The 16,918-nt window shown below is 42.3% G+C and overlaps 1 protein-coding gene and 1 pseudogene across 1 annotated transcript in view; one reads left to right on the forward strand and one right to left on the reverse strand.

Moving 5' to 3' along the window:
* The window catches only part of LOC147009737 (CD81 antigen-like), a 47,730-nt gene extending 35,748 nt beyond the window's left edge, over window positions 1–11,982 (reverse strand). The window contains exons 1-4 of the mRNA XM_085860864.1: window positions 11,842–11,982; window positions 9,174–9,257; window positions 7,036–7,133; window positions 810–884 (exon numbers count right to left, since the gene is read on the reverse strand). Coding sequence (XP_085716990.1) covers window positions 810–884; window positions 7,036–7,133; window positions 9,174–9,222 — 222 coding nt within the window. The 5' untranslated portion in view covers window positions 9,223–9,257; window positions 11,842–11,982. The remainder of the gene's footprint in view (window positions 1–809; window positions 885–7,035; window positions 7,134–9,173; window positions 9,258–11,841) is intronic.
* LOC147009738 (uncharacterized) lies at window positions 1,606–3,415 on the forward strand (annotated as a pseudogene).
* Window positions 11,983–16,918: the final 4,936 nt, after the last annotated feature.

Consider the following 16,918-nt stretch of genomic DNA (forward strand, 5'->3'; position numbering starts at 1 on the left):
ATATATATATATATATATATATATATATATATATATATATATATATATATATATATATATATTTTTTTTTTCATCATGAATGCAAACAATGCTCTTATATTCATCATGACTTAAAGGGGAGAAAGGGTGGAGAGACGAGTGATATCGGATACACCGGAATTCCAGTTCGGCATTTCCAAAAGGACAGGGGATGAGCAGAAGGAAATTGCATGCAGCATGCTGTAAAGGGTTTTGATGTTCTTCATTCACGGGGCCGATAAAAGGCTTTGTGTGCATCTCCAAGCTCCATATTAATTTTTCCATTTTGGAAATAATACCACTCCTTTGTTTTGTTATTATTGTTGACTTTATGTGTCAGATCCCTTCATCTATCTATAATTCCAGGTGTGTGTGTACGTACAGAATGCATTGAAATTTGATGGTTGAACTTGGGGTGTGCCAGGGAAGATTTTAGGAATTCGTAGTCATGGGGGTTTAGAGGAGTGGGACACGATGCAGTTTCTCTGTGTAAGTGGGTACAGTATAGTAGCTGGTGGTGGTGGGAGAGCGTGTTTCAAGTCAACTGTGGAGATGACTTGTAATTTTGCAAAGTACACGTGGCACAGTGCAAGTGCTTTACTAACCCTTGACAGATATTATGATTGTATGTATTACGCTCCCATAGCCAGGCCAGGGTTTTTGTTGATAAAACCAAAGAAATGAAACGCATAAAACCTTATCCTGAAGGAGGAAAATTAAAATTAAAAACCTTACAATATTATGTACAAACAGTGAAGGGAAAAAAAAAACATAAGAGAGCATAGACAAACCTGCTCTTTGTTCTCCAAAGCCCAAATTCCAACTACAATTTCAGCTATAAACACTACCAGGAGGCAGATGAACACCTGTGAAAGAAGTTGAAACAGGTCACAGAAAAATTATTCAGGATGAAACAAAAATATTACCTTTTTAGTACATGAGCCCATCCAAAAATTGCTACCATGAGAGGGCACCAGACTGTTTGTTTTATCTTATGTATATGCCCATGGACATAACAAAACAGTATGATGGACTTCTCAGTAGAGTAGCTCAAGTTTTGTATGAGACTTTGAAGAAATCATGATTTTATGGCGAAGCGGGTGCCAAATTGAGCCTCAAAAAATTGCACATTCCATGAAATATGTTTTGAATAAAGACAAAAAAACACTTGTTTTATGAGTTGTTTTATATTGTGTGCATGTGAACAAGGTATGTTTGGTTAACAAAACATTTTTTCTCACAATTTAATAATTTAGAGCCTAAGTTGGGTCATGAAGGCATTGGATAGGCATTGAGGTCCACTTTAGATATGATTATGAAAAAGCTGCAGGAACAATTATTGGCATTATGAAAATCGTCCGAGTAAAGGTTATTTTGGTGATATTTAAATTATAAGCATTAATCCTTATAACATTATTCATCTAGTGTTCACGAACATGAATCCCTCAGAGAGTGACAAGATGAGATCCAGGGAGCTGAGATTCACAAATCTTCTCATGTTTGACGATGCTGGGTATGATTAACCTTTTCCTTTCTAATGCATTATTTAAGTTCAATTTGATAAATATCATTTTGTAAGCGTGTGTATGATTATTTAAGGTAATTCATATCTTCTTCCAATCAACCTTAGAAATTGACTTTGAAGCCACACAGCTCTGCCAAGTGACACTTAACAAAGACGAAAAATATATGCATTTATTGTTATATCTCCAATTGATAAATAATTGCTCTATTCTGTGTCATTGCAGGTGAATAAATAATGGATGCACCTCAGAAGCCACACAAAAGGCCTCATGTTGAGGAGAGGACCTGTATAATCTGTGCAGTGAGTGCGCCAATCAGTGAGCTCACCAACCCAAAGGATCCACAGTCCATAGAAGCGCTTCAGAATGCTGCCAGGATACAAAACTTTGATGCCATCCTTAATCTCTGTGAATATGAGTATGACTCAAAACTATGGTATCATAGAAACTGTCGTTCTTCTTTCACTCAAAAGAAAACACTTGCCAGCCTTTCATCCAAAGAAGACTCTTCTGCTGGCACAGATCCCTGGAAATCCTTGCGTGATGGCCCTAGTTCATCTCGTGTTATGGATAAAATTTGTATTTTCTGTCACAAGAAAACCAAATACATCACAGGATCCAAAACCCGTGGACCACTCATGCAGTCTTTCGAGCTCCGTTCTGATGACAAGGTTCGACAAGCAGCCATTAGGCAATTTGACAACAAAATTCTGGCCATAACATCACGAGAACTCGTGGCAGCAGAGGCCCACTATCATAAGACCTGTTACAGAAATTACACAAGGGATGAGACACCCAAAGCTGTGACTGCAACTATGGCAAACGAAGATGTGGCCTACCAAGAAGCAGAACAAGAATCATACATGATGTTGCTCAAGCACATAAGGGACACTATTTTCACTAACTCATCATGTTCGCCTGACTCATCTAACTGACAAACTTGTCGAATTCATGAGAACATATGGCTTCCAGGATGTGAAGAAACAGACAAAAATCACATCCGCCGTAAGTTGGAAGCAGAATTTTGTCAGTCTCTCCACTTCATCACTGAGACAAATGGTAGGGTTCTTGTATATCCTGATAATCTATCACTTGTACAAGCCCTTACAGTTAATGTTATGCTCAAGGATAAGGTCCAGGAACTAAAGTCTACAAATGACATAAGACATGTCATCAACCAATCTGCAGTATACATCAGAGACCAAATTAAATCCATACCAAAGATGCCATGGCCTCCAAAACCTGATGAACTGAATGCAGAATATTTAAAGCTTCCAGAAACATTACTGTTGTTTCTCAGAACTCTCCTCATTGGTGACTCAGCAGAAGGAACGCCACGACTCCAGAGGGTGATACAATCCCTTGGTCAAGATTGTATGTATGCTGTAAGTGGAGAGCGACAATTCCTGCCAAGCACATCTTGTTGCCATGGGGAGTCAAATCGCTGACTGGAAACGTGGAACTGATCAGAGTTTTGAACCGATTGGGACACAGTGTGTCCTATTCAAAGTTGGAAGAACTAGATACTGTCCTCTGTCTCTTTGTGTTTGGTATTCCAAAGCAGGATTAACTGTGCCATGTATATCAAATGTGGATCTGCAACCAGAATAAGGTATATTGATGTAAAGAAAGTAGCGGATGCCATTGGTCAGAATGTATGTGCCTCCTTGCTTGGGTTTCATGCCTTCACTGGATGCGATAGCGTCAGCGCATTCAGTGGACGAGGAAAATTGGCTGCTCTGAAATTTCTGAAGGAGAATGTCCAGTTCCAAGAGGCATTCAGAAAACTAGGGCAAGGTTGGACATTGTCTGCAGAATTACTGACAAATCTCTGGAGATGTTCACTTGTCGTCTTTACGTGGCTCAGACAGACATCTCAGAAGTCAATGAAATGCGGTACCAATTATTCGGAATCAAGAACAGAAACGTAGACTCTTCACAGTTGCCTCCATGCAAGGATTACCTGAAGATGCATGCTGTGAGGGAAAACTACCAAGCAGCCATTTGGCAGAGATCCCTGACCAGCAAGCCCAGCATAAAAAAATCTTATTGACAGTAATGGGTGGACCTTGGATGAAGTGGGACAGCTCGCAGTCAACAGCATGCATCTTCAGGCAATCCTTGCATGGAGGCAACTGTGAAGAGTCTACATTTCCGTTCTTGATTCTGAATAATTGATACCACATTTCATTGACTTCTGAGATGTCTGTCTGAGCCATGTAAAGACGACAAGTGAACACCTCCAGATTTGTCAGTAATGGTCCCATAGCCCCCGATGTTGCCCTGGAGTTCCTGTCTTGCAAGTGCAAGAGAAGCTGCCAGTTGCCATCTTGTCAGTGCATGGTGAATGGCTTGAAGTGCACAGATGCCTGCAGCCTACAAACATATGACAACATGAAGGATCATGAGGAAAATGATGACTTCACAGATTCTGACAGTTCAGAGAGTGATGATGAATGAACGAACAGATGTGAACTGTATATGTATTTGAGTTTAGTATTGTCTGATTCATAGATTTATACTGGAAGTATATGTTTTATTTTGATCATGTATTACTTTGAACTACTATGTCTGGGAAGAGAAGTATATGTATCACAATGACTTTCCAACAAAATGTACTTGAAAGATATCATATTGTTTGTCACCATGTCAATTTAAATGTTATTCTTGCTATAGTGATCTTTGGTTCACTGAAGGCAACTATAGGAAAGATTTAGCTCTGTAATGATCATATTTGTGTCCTGAATATAAATAAGTCATGTACATGAAGTATGTGAGGAAATGTGTGTATCAAAACAGCAAGTATGAAACGTGTTGTGCTGTTTGCGTCAAGGCTTTGGGTTAATAATATAATAATCAGTTAATTATGTTTCAAATCTCTGAGAAAACTTCAGAATGTATATTAGTTTGAGGTCCAACATGTTTTGATAACTGTACATTTTATAATGATGAACAATGAGTCTCAGAAACAATTTTAAATGGTCTGATAAAGTTTGTACTTTTAAACATGTTCCTCTTAGTCTTTTTTCTGGTTTTCTACTCCTCTTTCCCACATTTAGCTGTACAGAAACCAAGTTACTCTCCAGAAATGTCCATCATGCTGTTGGGTCATTCCGTGTCAAATTAGCCAAAAAAATGAAATTCTGCAGTGACCCCCTCAGATTTTCCTGAAAAAATTCTCAAAGCTACCTTAACATATATGAGGAAGGTTTGCCAAGTTGTAGCTCAAAATTCCAAGTAGTGTCCAAGATATGGCCCTACAAACACCCAAGGGGTGTTTCAATTCTGGCAGTCGTTGAGTTGCAGATTCGTATCTAGAGCATTTTTGAGCGCTCTAAATTCCAGAGTTTTACAAACAGAGTTCTGAAAATGCACACAAATGGGGTCTATTAGTGAGGCTTTCAGAATCTGACATCAAAAATGTTCTACTTAAAATACTTTTTAACATAAGTACTCTCAAAAGTAGTGATTTGTAACATGCAGTCAAAAAAAATTTGAGTTTTCAAATTGCTGCCAACAGTCAGTTTATTCATCATGAAAAATTGTGTTGCCTGATTTACATAATCTAGTGACTGGATCATTTACACAAGAAAACTGAAACCTTTTGGAGCAAAATCTTGGGTGCTATAGGTGTCTGAACTTTGCTCCAGACTCAACGACACTGAAATTTACCCCAGTTTTACCCCAAGTGTTCACCATGTTGACAATTACACAGCTCTTTTAAATTTTTGTCACTTAAAGACACATACATAGGCAAACTGTGGTAGAAAATTCAAGAGTTGCTCTCAATCCCTTCTATTTATAAACGAATTTTTTTTTTTTAAATGCATCAATTTCTAATGATTCTGCAGTTCCAAAAGCTACTTTTTTTAAAAACAATTTTTTTTATTAAAAAACATAGAAAAAATAAAGATATTGTAAGGAAGTATGACTTATGGTAAGTAGAATCTAACAATATATAAATCCGTTTGGTAAAGCTTAAAGAAGTGTACCAAAATAATTTCCAAAGTTAGGCATGAAGCACAACTCTATCTTATTTCGGCTTTAACATAATACACAGCCCTGTAGTAACTGCCAATGCTCATTGTTAGATTTTATTATATCCTGGCAATTATAAAACTAATCACTGTTCACTTTGTACAATGGATCCAAGTACATTTGTCCAAACAATTTGATATGAAATTATGAAAAAAAAAAAGTTGAATCAGATATTGTACCGACATTTACAAATGGATGTCGACTTTCGTACAATGTACACCAAGTATAGAAACAATTAGATATGCAAATGAATATTTTTAATGGTGATTATTATGATCACATTATGTGTCTTAATTTGTAGTTGAGATTGGCGGCGGCCTTAAACTAAAATATCCTTTAAAAAAATGTGAGCCAAATTAAAGTAACAATATACTTGTTGTGACCAAAAAACACAACAATTTGATCATTGTGGTGCCAACTTATGAATGTTTGGCATGGCTTCCACTTCAAAAGCACACCTATTGATTTTATTCTACATCTTTCATAGAACATATTTTTTTAAAATAGTGGGCGTTTTTAAAAATAGAAGGGATTGAGAACAACTCTTGAATTTTCTACCACAGTTTGCCTATGTTTGTGTCTTTAAGTGACAGAAATTTAAAAGAGCTGTGTAGCTGTCAACATGGAGAATGCTTTGGGTAAAACCGGGGTAAATTTCAGTGTCGTTGAGTCTGGAGCAAAGTTCAGACACCTATAGCACCCAAGATTTTGCTCCAAAAGGTTTCAGTTTTCTTGTATAAATGATCCAGTCACTAGATTATGTAAATCAGGCAACAAAATTCTTCATGATGAATAAACTGACTGTTGGCAGCAATTTGAAAATTCAAATTTTTTTGACTGCATGTTACAAATCACTACTTTTGAGAGTACTTATGTTAAAAAGTATTTTAAGGAGAACATTTTTGATGTCAAATTCTGAAAGCCTCACTAATAGACACCATTTGTGTGAATTTTCAGAACTCTGTAAAACTCTGGAAATTAGAGCCCTCCAAAAATGCTTCAGATACAAATCTGCAACTCGCGACTGCCAGAATTGAAACACCCCTAGGGTGTTTGTCGGGCCATATCTCGGACACTACTTGGAATTTTGAGCTATAACTTGGCAAACCTTCCTCATATATGTTATGTTTTTATATATGTTTTTCACAAAAATCTGAGGGGGTCACCGCAACCCCCGGCTGAAATGACACGGAATGAGCCTGTTTTGAGTTACAGATACATATAGGTAACAGAAAATAACAAAAAAATCTGGTGCCCTCTCATGGCAGCAATTTCCAGAATTTGGCCATGTCGCTCATGGACTATTTAAAACGTTTTGGATGAAAGAGGCAATAAATAAATAAAATCTCCATCAACTCAAATTTGTATTAGTAGCAAAAACAAACAAACAAAAAACCAGCTGAAAACAGCACCACCAAGATTTCCTACCCCCCCCCCCCCCAGCAGAAATACTGACCGATAACAACATGGACCGAGACCGTTTGCTTGATCCACAGCAGCCAAGGCAGCACATAAGTATTGTGAATACACCAGATCCAATCAGGATGAACAGAACTGGCAAATGAAAAAAAAAAAAAAAGGTTAAAGCTTGTCAAAAGGATACACCAGGATTTGCAGGAATACCTTCTAAGAGCCTATTTCTGCAAGGAATTCATGATTTTGCTCTTTAAAATGTTGGAACCTTGAACTTAGAGCAACGTTTGAGCTTTGAGTGGCCAACATGAGATCGCATTAGAGGGAAAAAGTCTCGTGATTCAAACACAGCCCAAAGATTCAAACAATTATCTGCATACAGTTGTGCACAGTCTCATACATCACCATTCCCTTTCAAACCTCCTTCCATCAACATTTCTTGTCAATCAATCCCATAAATTAATACCCCTTCCCCTCCCATCTAACAACCTCCACCATCGTGTGCCAGAAAATATGTTGATGGAATTTTGTGTGAAAAGCATTCATCTATGTTAAATGCACCCCAATATGAGAGGACGATGACGATCTGATGAGATGACACTCTCACTTTTGACCTTTAAGGTCAAATTTAACGTGTTCTTTTCACTGCAAGACCTAGGCTTACGGAAGAGCAAGGTTGAATTGGCGGTGGAACAGTGGGGCAACAACTGGACATAAGTATCTGGAGAATCAATGAACAAGAGAGGAAGAGAGAGCCAAACAAGTCGGCACTCGCTTCTTTCTTCCCGCCTGTGAAACAAACTTCCACATTCTCAAATATTTCTTCCATCCAGATCTTCAAGCTAGCTGTTCACCACCATCTCAGATCATCCCCATCCAAAACCATGATCTTTTCTGTCCCCGTTACCTCCCCCCCCACCCCACCCCCCTCTCTTCAACACCCCCAAGCCCACCTCTTTCCACATTTCCACTTTTCCTTCCTGAGCATTTTCTTCTGTATTCCTCTTGTCCACTGCATGCATCCTCCACAAGTCCTCTTTCCTCCCCACTTCCATTATTTGTCCTTAATTTTATCCTTCAACACTGCTGTTTGTGTCTTACCAACCCACCTCCCCTTTCAACTGTTCCTTTTGTTCTCGTGTCCTGATCCATTCAGTGTTCTCGCTTTTCCACGAGCCTTAACCTTGTATGATACGAAACTACGCAATCCGGTGGCTGTCTGTCTGACCGTGATACATTCAGTCGTTACTTATTCAATCTCAACCAAACTTGACAGGGGGACTAATGGTCACATGGCCGAGTTGTAGCGACTTAAACTGCTCCCGTTCCCAAGGGGGATTTCCGCTTTGGACGAACTCCATGTTGAGGTGTATAAATAGCTCAGGGACATTTCGTGGGGCACAGTACCTACTGGAACTAAAAATTATTATAACCACAAACTATTCTGTCAATTCTTTCCAACGTATGATTACCTTTTTAAACAGTTGCAACTGAAAGAAATTTGGAACAAACCAGGGGTGTGTTCCATCACCAAGAAGCTTGCTTGCGCTTGCCAAGCCAGCCGTGCCAAAACCATTTCAAAGGAGTCCTTACTTGAGTACTGAAGCCACTTGGCGAGCACTCACCCCTGACATCCTTGAGGCATTCTGTACTTATCGCGTTCCCCACAGACTAACGAATCCGAGCCATCTCAACTTGCTAGGCCTCGAGGTAAGGTGCTCAAATGAGTCTTCATGCATGAATGATGTATCCCATTGCCAGTCTGATTTTTTCGAGCCATAGGACTTTGTGGACTGTGCATGGATCATTTGTAACATGGCTTGGGGCCTCGTTTGTCATTTCTCTCAACCATGGTTTCAATTGTGAAGTGCAATATTGCCTCAGACACTGTTACGGCCCAATTGTGACCTTTATTCAATGCATCACTCCATTCATAATGGGCACTCGCTTCAAAGCTATCGAGTCAGAGTTTGAATCCAGAACAAGCTATAAACTGTCATTCTGGTGTTTCACAGACAAGGCGATTCATCATGTGTGCTATCCTTCGGATGGACATTAAACTGAGCATTCCGTCTGCCAGCATAAGTTGGTGGACGTTAAAGATCCCATGGTGTCCTTCGCAAAGAAACTATTGTCACGCGTTACATACCAGCCATGACATGTTCAAGAAAGTTCTCTTACCAATGTAGAAGGTTGAAGATCCCTCATCAAAATCATCCAAAAGGGCCATTTTCTTGGTGTGGTTGTCTGCTTGTCAAAGTAGAACTGCAAGCCGATGCCAAACAAAACACAATTAGAGTAGATGGGAATTTGGAAAACAAACATACAATCAGATTTAAAGGAAAACGACAAAGTTTGCAAACATAAACTCTTGGATCAATCCGAACCCTCGTACATGCACGGAGGAATTTGTTTTACAGAGTTCTCCGTACACAAACGCACAGCCAAGCTTTTTCTTGAAAATTAAATCTGGAGTTCAGCAGTACTTTGGCTCTGAATTTGTTCCAATTGCACATGCGCAGAGAGGAGCGAGATAATTTTTTTTTTTTTACTTTGTCTGCCTCTCTGGCAGTCAAGCAAAATTGAAAATAATTTCAAACAGGAAACTTACTGTTTTTAGGGACATCACAAAGGACATAAACAACAGGCACGAAGAACTATTGTCACTTGTTAAATAAGGTGGTGTAAAAGACGCTGCATCTACTGCGGTAAACTTATGGATTTTTTTTTTTTCTAAAACCTCTAAAGTCTATATTTTATTTCAATTGAGTTATATAGGTAAATGCCGCAAGCAGTAAGGTGTTCTATGAACTCTCTAGTTCCTTCTTAATTGCATTCAAAGCTTCTAGTGAATGATATTTAAAATACTTCTTTTGACTTCACTGTCCTTTCCAAAATGCCAAGCACCCTGAAAGCTTCTTCTTTCCAGATTTTCTGTTTCCTTTCTGGCAAATTTTGCTGGAACAAACCGTTCCCAGAGTTCCTCTGCAGCTATAAAGACATTCACAATAGTGCACACATGAGAATCCCAATGCTACACACCCCCTAAGCTGCCGGACCAGTTTACCTTGTGTAAGCTTTCTTGGTTGCTTTACGTAGCAGTTTCGGTTAGAGGAACATGGGAGGTGTTAATTTATTTATACAATGCGAGCCACTTGGGTTTAGTTGATGAGGTGAGAGCTGATTGGCTATTCCCTCCATTCACAGGTGAGAGATTGGGTGGGTCTTTCTTTATTACAGCGCGTGTGCTGTATACAATTGCAACGAGTTTGAAATGTCCCCGGTGTCTACCACGTCTCCGGTGTCCCCCGTCCCCCCCCCCACGTGCCTCAAGACAGCCAATGACGGCCGTCCGGTAGATGCAGTGCATAACCCAGACGGAAATAGCGAGAATTGACGGAAATACCCGAGTATTTCAATGGAAATTTGTGAAACTAATGTGTTATATATGTGAAAACCATTTAATTTATTGCTTGACGGGAAAAAACCAAGAAACGCGGCCCTCTCATGTACGAACGAACGAAAGATGTCATTTCCGCCCATCATCGCATTTCACGCCGATAGACGTTATTTCCACCCACCATCGCATTTCGCGCCGAAAGAAGTCATTTCCGCCCACCATCGCATTTCGCGCCGATCGTCGAATGCTGAAAGCTAAGTTTTTCTTATGCTATCATTCTTTTGCGGCCTCCTGCCAAGCTGTATCGAACAATTTCATTCCTTCTGTTATATATAAAGGTGCTTATCACAATAATAACAAGATTTTTACATTTCAAATTTTAAGTACGCTTTTTAATTGTTTTTCAACTGAAAAACTGTTTTTGCTTCACCACACGTGCTGTATTGAAGGATTTCACTTGTTATTTATAAATTGACTGCTTTTGGCATTTGTTTTTGACATTTTGGAAAGGACAGTGAAGTCACACAAACAACACAAACATCTCGGTGTGTGCCCCGGTTAGAATAGGTGCACCGTATCCCTGCGTGTCGCAAGAGGTGACTAAAAGGGTTGGCGTCAGGAAGGGCATCCGGCCATAAAAAGATCACCTCAAAAGGAAACCATGATGAGTACAACTTATGGGCAGGGGAAAGCCCGAAGTACGACGTGGGGTTTCTCACCCCCTCTCGTTAAAACTCAAGGTGGGGAACCCGATCGAAGCAAGGGAGGAAATTTTTCAATTTATAATGACCAATCGTCTGATGCCCCACGTGGAGATCAGTTTCTGAGGTTTGGTGCATGGAATGTGGGGACAATGACAGGGAGATCAGGAGAAGTGGTTGAAACATTGGTCAGAAGAGTGGACATATGTTGTGTGCAGGAGACATGATGGAAGGGAAGTAGTGTGAGAATGGTGAAGGGTAGGCAGGGACAGAAGTATAAGTTTATGTGGCAAGGGTGCATGGAAGGCGTGCAAGGTGTTGGTGTCATGTTTTCTGAGGAGAATGTAGACAGTGTAGTGAGTGTGACTAGAGTGAGTGAAAGGTTGATGATGGTGAGAATTGTGATCGGAAAGCTCTTGGTGAACGTCATCTCGGGATATGCCCCGCAGGTCGGTCAAAGCGATGAAGAGAAGAACATGTTCTGGTGTGTGATAGAGAAGTTGATGGAGAATGTGAAAGATGAAGTTGTTGTGAAAGGAGGAGACTTGAATAGACATGTGGGAAGGAGTACAGATGGTTTTGAGGGGGTCCATGGGGGTTATGGATATTGTGTGAGAAATGGAGAATGTGAAAGGATCTTTGGTTTGCTGATGGGGCTGATTTGTTGATTTGTAATACTGAATTCCAGAAAGCAGATAATAAGCTTATTACATACACGTCAGGTGGGTGGACAACAACAATTGACTACCTGATAGTGCGTAGGCGAGATAGGGGAAACCTCCGGGACACAAAGGTGATTCCTGTGGAGGAGACCGTTTCACAGCACCACCTGGTTGTCTGCAATATAAGGGTGAAAGGTGTGAGGATAATTCAGCGGGTGAAGTACCAACAGGATGAATTTGTGGAGGTTGAAAGAGGCGACAGTGAAGGAAGCATTAAGAGAGAGGCTGAGTTTGGTTGAGGATGATGTGGTTGAGCTTGAAAGTTGTTGGATGTCAATGAAAGATAGTCTATTGGGAGCTGTTGGTGAGGTACGTGGATGGACAAAAGGACCACCGAGGCACTCAGAAACATGGTGGTGGGGTGATGAAGTTGGAAAGACGATTGAAGAGAAGAGGAAGAAATTCAAGGAATGGCAAAAGGCGAAGAGTACGGTGGTAGAAGAAGCAGCGGATGAAAGTTTTAAGGTAGCCAAGAAGGCTGCAAAGAAAGAGGTCGCAAAGGTACAGGAGGCCTATTGGAAAATGTTCGGAGAACGCTTGGATTCGGAAGAGGGTCAGAGAGCGGTATTCAGGATTGCAAAGCAGATAGCGAGAGAGAGGTTTGATGTGACGGGGGTGAGTTGCTTGAAGGATGAAGTGGGACAAATCATTGTGGACTCAGATGGAATTAAAGGAAGGAGGAGGAGATTGGGACCATACTCTGTGCAGAGCATTGGTGCTGCTTATGCAGTCTCCTTGGCTATTGGGCACAATCCTGGACGGGTCGCCACTCCGACACAATATACCAGCATGCTGGCATTCATTTTGCAGAACTCGGAAGGATGACAGGCCGAGTTAACCCCACCTGGTATTAATTCAACAGCTGAGCGGGATTGGAACTCAGGACCATCGGATCCAAAGCCCACCAACCTAACCATTAAGCCAACACCATGCATATTAAAGGAATATGGAAGAGATATATGAAAAGGCTGGTGAATGTTGAAAATGAATGGGATAGCAACATCGAGAGTAACCCAGTTTTAGGACCATCAGAGAAGATAACTGAGAAGGAAGTCGAGGAAGCTATAAGAGCAACGAAGAGTAGAAAAGCAGGACGGCCGACGGGAGTCGTGGGAGATATGTTGAAGACAGCGGGAAGTTGGGGTATGAAGAGAATGACAGAGATCTGTAATCTGGTGGTGAAAGAAGGCCGCATTCCAGTGGATTGGGAACCGAGTACCCTCGTCCCTCTGTACAAGGGGAAAGGTGACCCTTTGGACTGTGGCTCCTACAGAGCAATGAAGTTATTGGAACATGGAATGAAGGTATTGGAAAGGGTGTTGGAGAAGAGGATAAGGAAGAAGGTAAAGATTGATGAAATGCAGTTTGGATTTATGCCAGGAAGAGGAACGACAGATGCGATTTTTATTGTAAGGCAGTTGCAGGAGAAGTACATTGAGAAGAGGATGAAGTTGTTTTTTGGGTTCGTTGATCTGGAGAAAGCATTTGATAGGGTTCCACGCAAAGTAATGACATGGGCATCGAGGAAGTTAGGAGTGGAGGAATGGTTGATGAGAGTAGTTGTGGCAATGTATGAGAGAGCGCACACAGCTGTAAGGACGAAGGATGGGAACAGTGGTGAGTTTGAGGTGAAGGTGGGAGTGCACCAGGGGTCGGTACCAAGTCCACTTCTATTTGTAGTTGTGATGGAGGTGCTGACTTGGAGGGTAAAGGAGGGTTTACCGTGGGAGCTGCTGTATGCAGATGATTTGGTGTTGATTGCAGAGAGTATGGATGGACTGAAGGAGAAGATGAACAAGTGGAAGGAATGTCTGGAGGCAAAACGTTTGAAGGTGAATATCGGAAAGACGAAGGTGATGGCAAGTGGTAAAGCATGTGGTGAGGTGGAAAGGACTGGGAAGTGGCCGTGTGCTGTGTGCAGGAAGGGTGTCGGAGTGAACTGCATTCAGTGTACAATGTGTGCTTAATGGGTTCATCGAAAATGTAGTGGTGTGAGAGGGCCATTAACCAGTGCGGCAGCTACATTCAAGTGTAAAGTGTGCATAGAGGGAGCTGCAGATGAAGGAATTGTTGAGTTGGATCTTGGAGATGGTATGAAGCTGGAAGGTGTGAAAACATTTTATTATCTAGGAAACATGCTGAATGGAGAAGGTGGATCAGACTCTTCGACGGTTGCTAGAGTGAGATGTACATGGAAGAAGTTTCGGGAACTGAGTGGCGTGCTGACGAAGAGGGGAGTGTTGTTGAAGCTCAAGGGAAAGGTGTATGCTGCATGTGTGAGAAGTACGATGATTTATGGGAGTGAGATATGCGTAATGAACATTGAGCAACATCAAAGGCTGGAAAGGGTGAAAATGCAAATGGTTCGGTGGATGTGCAGAGTATCGTTGAGAGAGAGGAAGACAAATGATGCCTTGCGGAAGATGATGTGAATAGAGTCTGTGATGGAGGTTGTGAAGAGAAACAGGTTGAGATGGTTGGGTCATGTGTTGAGGAAGGATGAAAGTGACTGGGTGATAGGAGTGTTGGAAATGAGTGTAGTAGGAAGTAGAGGATGGGGAAGACCGAGAAAAACTTGGCTAAAGGTGGTGGAAGAAGAAATGTGGGCAAGGGGATTAAGAAGGGGAGATGCAGAAAATAGGGTAAAGTGGAGAAGGTTGTCACGGGGCCCGCAAGGCTAACCCCCGCTTTAGCAGGGAAAATGGCCTTTAAATGCTTGTTTGTTTGACATTTGTACATGGTTAATGCTTGGGAGCCTCATTGGTATGCATTGCTGTCTACGCTGTCACTGATGATTCACCAATAAGTGAATAAACCGGTCCATAGCTGAGGGGCTTGTGTGCATCTATAATACATTGTTGTTATATACCTAGGATGAAGGTATACATATATATATATATATATATATATATATATATATATATACATATATACAATATATAAATATTGTTGCGGGCCGGGGGGGGGGTCGGGTGAGAAGACCACTCAGTGGGGGAAGCTATCTCGGTTCCCACCAGACTCCCCGGAATTGTAGGCCGTCGCACACGGATAATTCCGTGGCGCGGCGGGTCGCTTAACCGACCGCTTAACCATGCTCCAATAACTCAACCACGTGACCTGGGGTCCTCCCGTCTAAGCGTTAAACGGGTTACCTAATTAATCACATGATTTAATTACCGGGGAACACGCCCTCGGTACGCCTTGTCCGAACCGGATCACTTTACCGGATCGGATGCAGCCAAGCGACACTGTCAAGGACGTATTGGCTGAAAGGAACGAATCGTTGGGAACAAAGTCCCGGATAAGCTAAGATTCGGACCATGCTGGATCAATGAAAGAAACCACAAAGACGAGCTGGGAACATTTCTAATATTAATTTATTGACAATGGGCAAGGAATAGTATGTGGTACGATCAGGATTTATTTGGGTGTGTTGTGTAGAGATAGGGGAGAGAGGTGTGGTGCATCAAATAAACAAACAACTTACTTAAGCGGACACAGAGCAGACTTAACGCGAGAATAATAACAATAATAATAATAACAATAAATATATCTTAAGGGGATTTGTAGTTAAGCTCCGGAAACGAAATGTGACGGACGGACAGACGGACGGAACCCATTTCTATATCCCCCGCCAACTTCGTTGGTTGGCGAGCATAACTAGCATCCGTTGAAGACAAAATTTTCGATATCCCTGCCATAGTAAATGAGGACAAGTAGCAAAAGGCAGCAGTTCAATTTATTCTTGATGTGTGTACCAAATTTCATAAAGAATTAGTTCATAGTTTTGCAACTATGCTCTGGAAACAAAGGTTAACCTCAATTATCTCTTAATACCCAACTTGTTTCCATGGAAAGTGACAGAAATTTTTTTCGGGGGAGATCTCTAAATATCAAAAGGCACCAGTTCACCACTTGCTTGATATGTGTACCAAATTTCGTAAATATATCTTGAGGGGATTTGTAGTTAAGCTCCGGAAACGAAATGTGACGGACAGACGGACGGACGGACGGAACCCATTTATATATCCCCCGCCAACTTTGTTGATTGGCAGGGGATAATGGCAGACGGACGGACGTACGGACGGATGGAACCCATTTCTATATCCCCCACCAACTTCGTTGGTTGGCGGGGGATAATGATGGACGAATGGACGGACGGACGGACGGAACCCATTTCTATATCCCCCACCAACTTCGTTGGTTGGTGGAGGATAATAACGATCTTCTGCAGTCTTACTTAACCAGACAGGCACCAGGACACACACACACACAGACACAGAAAACCCGATGAAGAGAAAGTTTTGAATCAGGAAGGGAAAGGAGTTGAGGCTATGATCTTGGTACCTTTGTGCTTGATAGCACGACGCGCCACCAATACGTTTCGGGGTGGGGGGGGATGCTCTGTAGTGCGGCACCAGCCAGCTGGTGCGTTGTCTCTGTCTTCAGCAGAGCGTGTCGAGACCGTGTTCGGGAAGGAGGGGCTTGAGGGGAGAAGGGGCGGAGTCCAGGGTGCTTGGACGGAGTGGTAGGCGGGACCAGGTAGGCGGGTGGGGTTGACGTCGTGTGGGCGGAGATGAGGAGGCGGAGTCCAGACAGCAGGAGGCAGGTCGTGACTCGAGACGAGGGAGAGGCCAGAGCGAGCGAGCGAGCGAAAGAGAAAAGAGGAGAGAGGCGGAGGGACTGCTCCGACATTTATAGGGCTTGTAGCGCGGGGGGGAGGGGCCACCCCAAAACGAACGTCATCACCTGAATCGGGTGCTCCAATTGGCCCCGACCCCTCACGTGGCCCGCTAACTTTGGCCAGAAACCGCCTCACTTCGTTTCCGGCAAGGCCATCTCAGGCAGCGGCAATATTCCGCTCCGACCCCACGGCATGACATGAATCACCCACACCGAAATTGGCACGCGATTCGTCCTGCAAAAACCCCCGGGCCATGCCCTGGCGACCAGCCGAGGGTCCCGCATGCCCGCTCGGGCGTCCGACCAGCGCCGATCAACGCGCTCGCTCTGCGCGCACCAACGTGGCCCGCACTGTACATTCCCCGGCTTGATCGCAGCTTTGCTGGCCGTAGAGACGAGAAGACGTTCACCATCAGTGGA

The sequence above is a fragment of the Eptatretus burgeri genome, chromosome 17 (assembly GCF_056783735.1).
Source record: "Eptatretus burgeri isolate ZD-2024b chromosome 17, Ebu_testis_v1, whole genome shotgun sequence".
In the NCBI taxonomy this organism is placed as follows: Eukaryota; Metazoa; Chordata; class Myxini; order Myxiniformes; family Myxinidae; genus Eptatretus; species Eptatretus burgeri.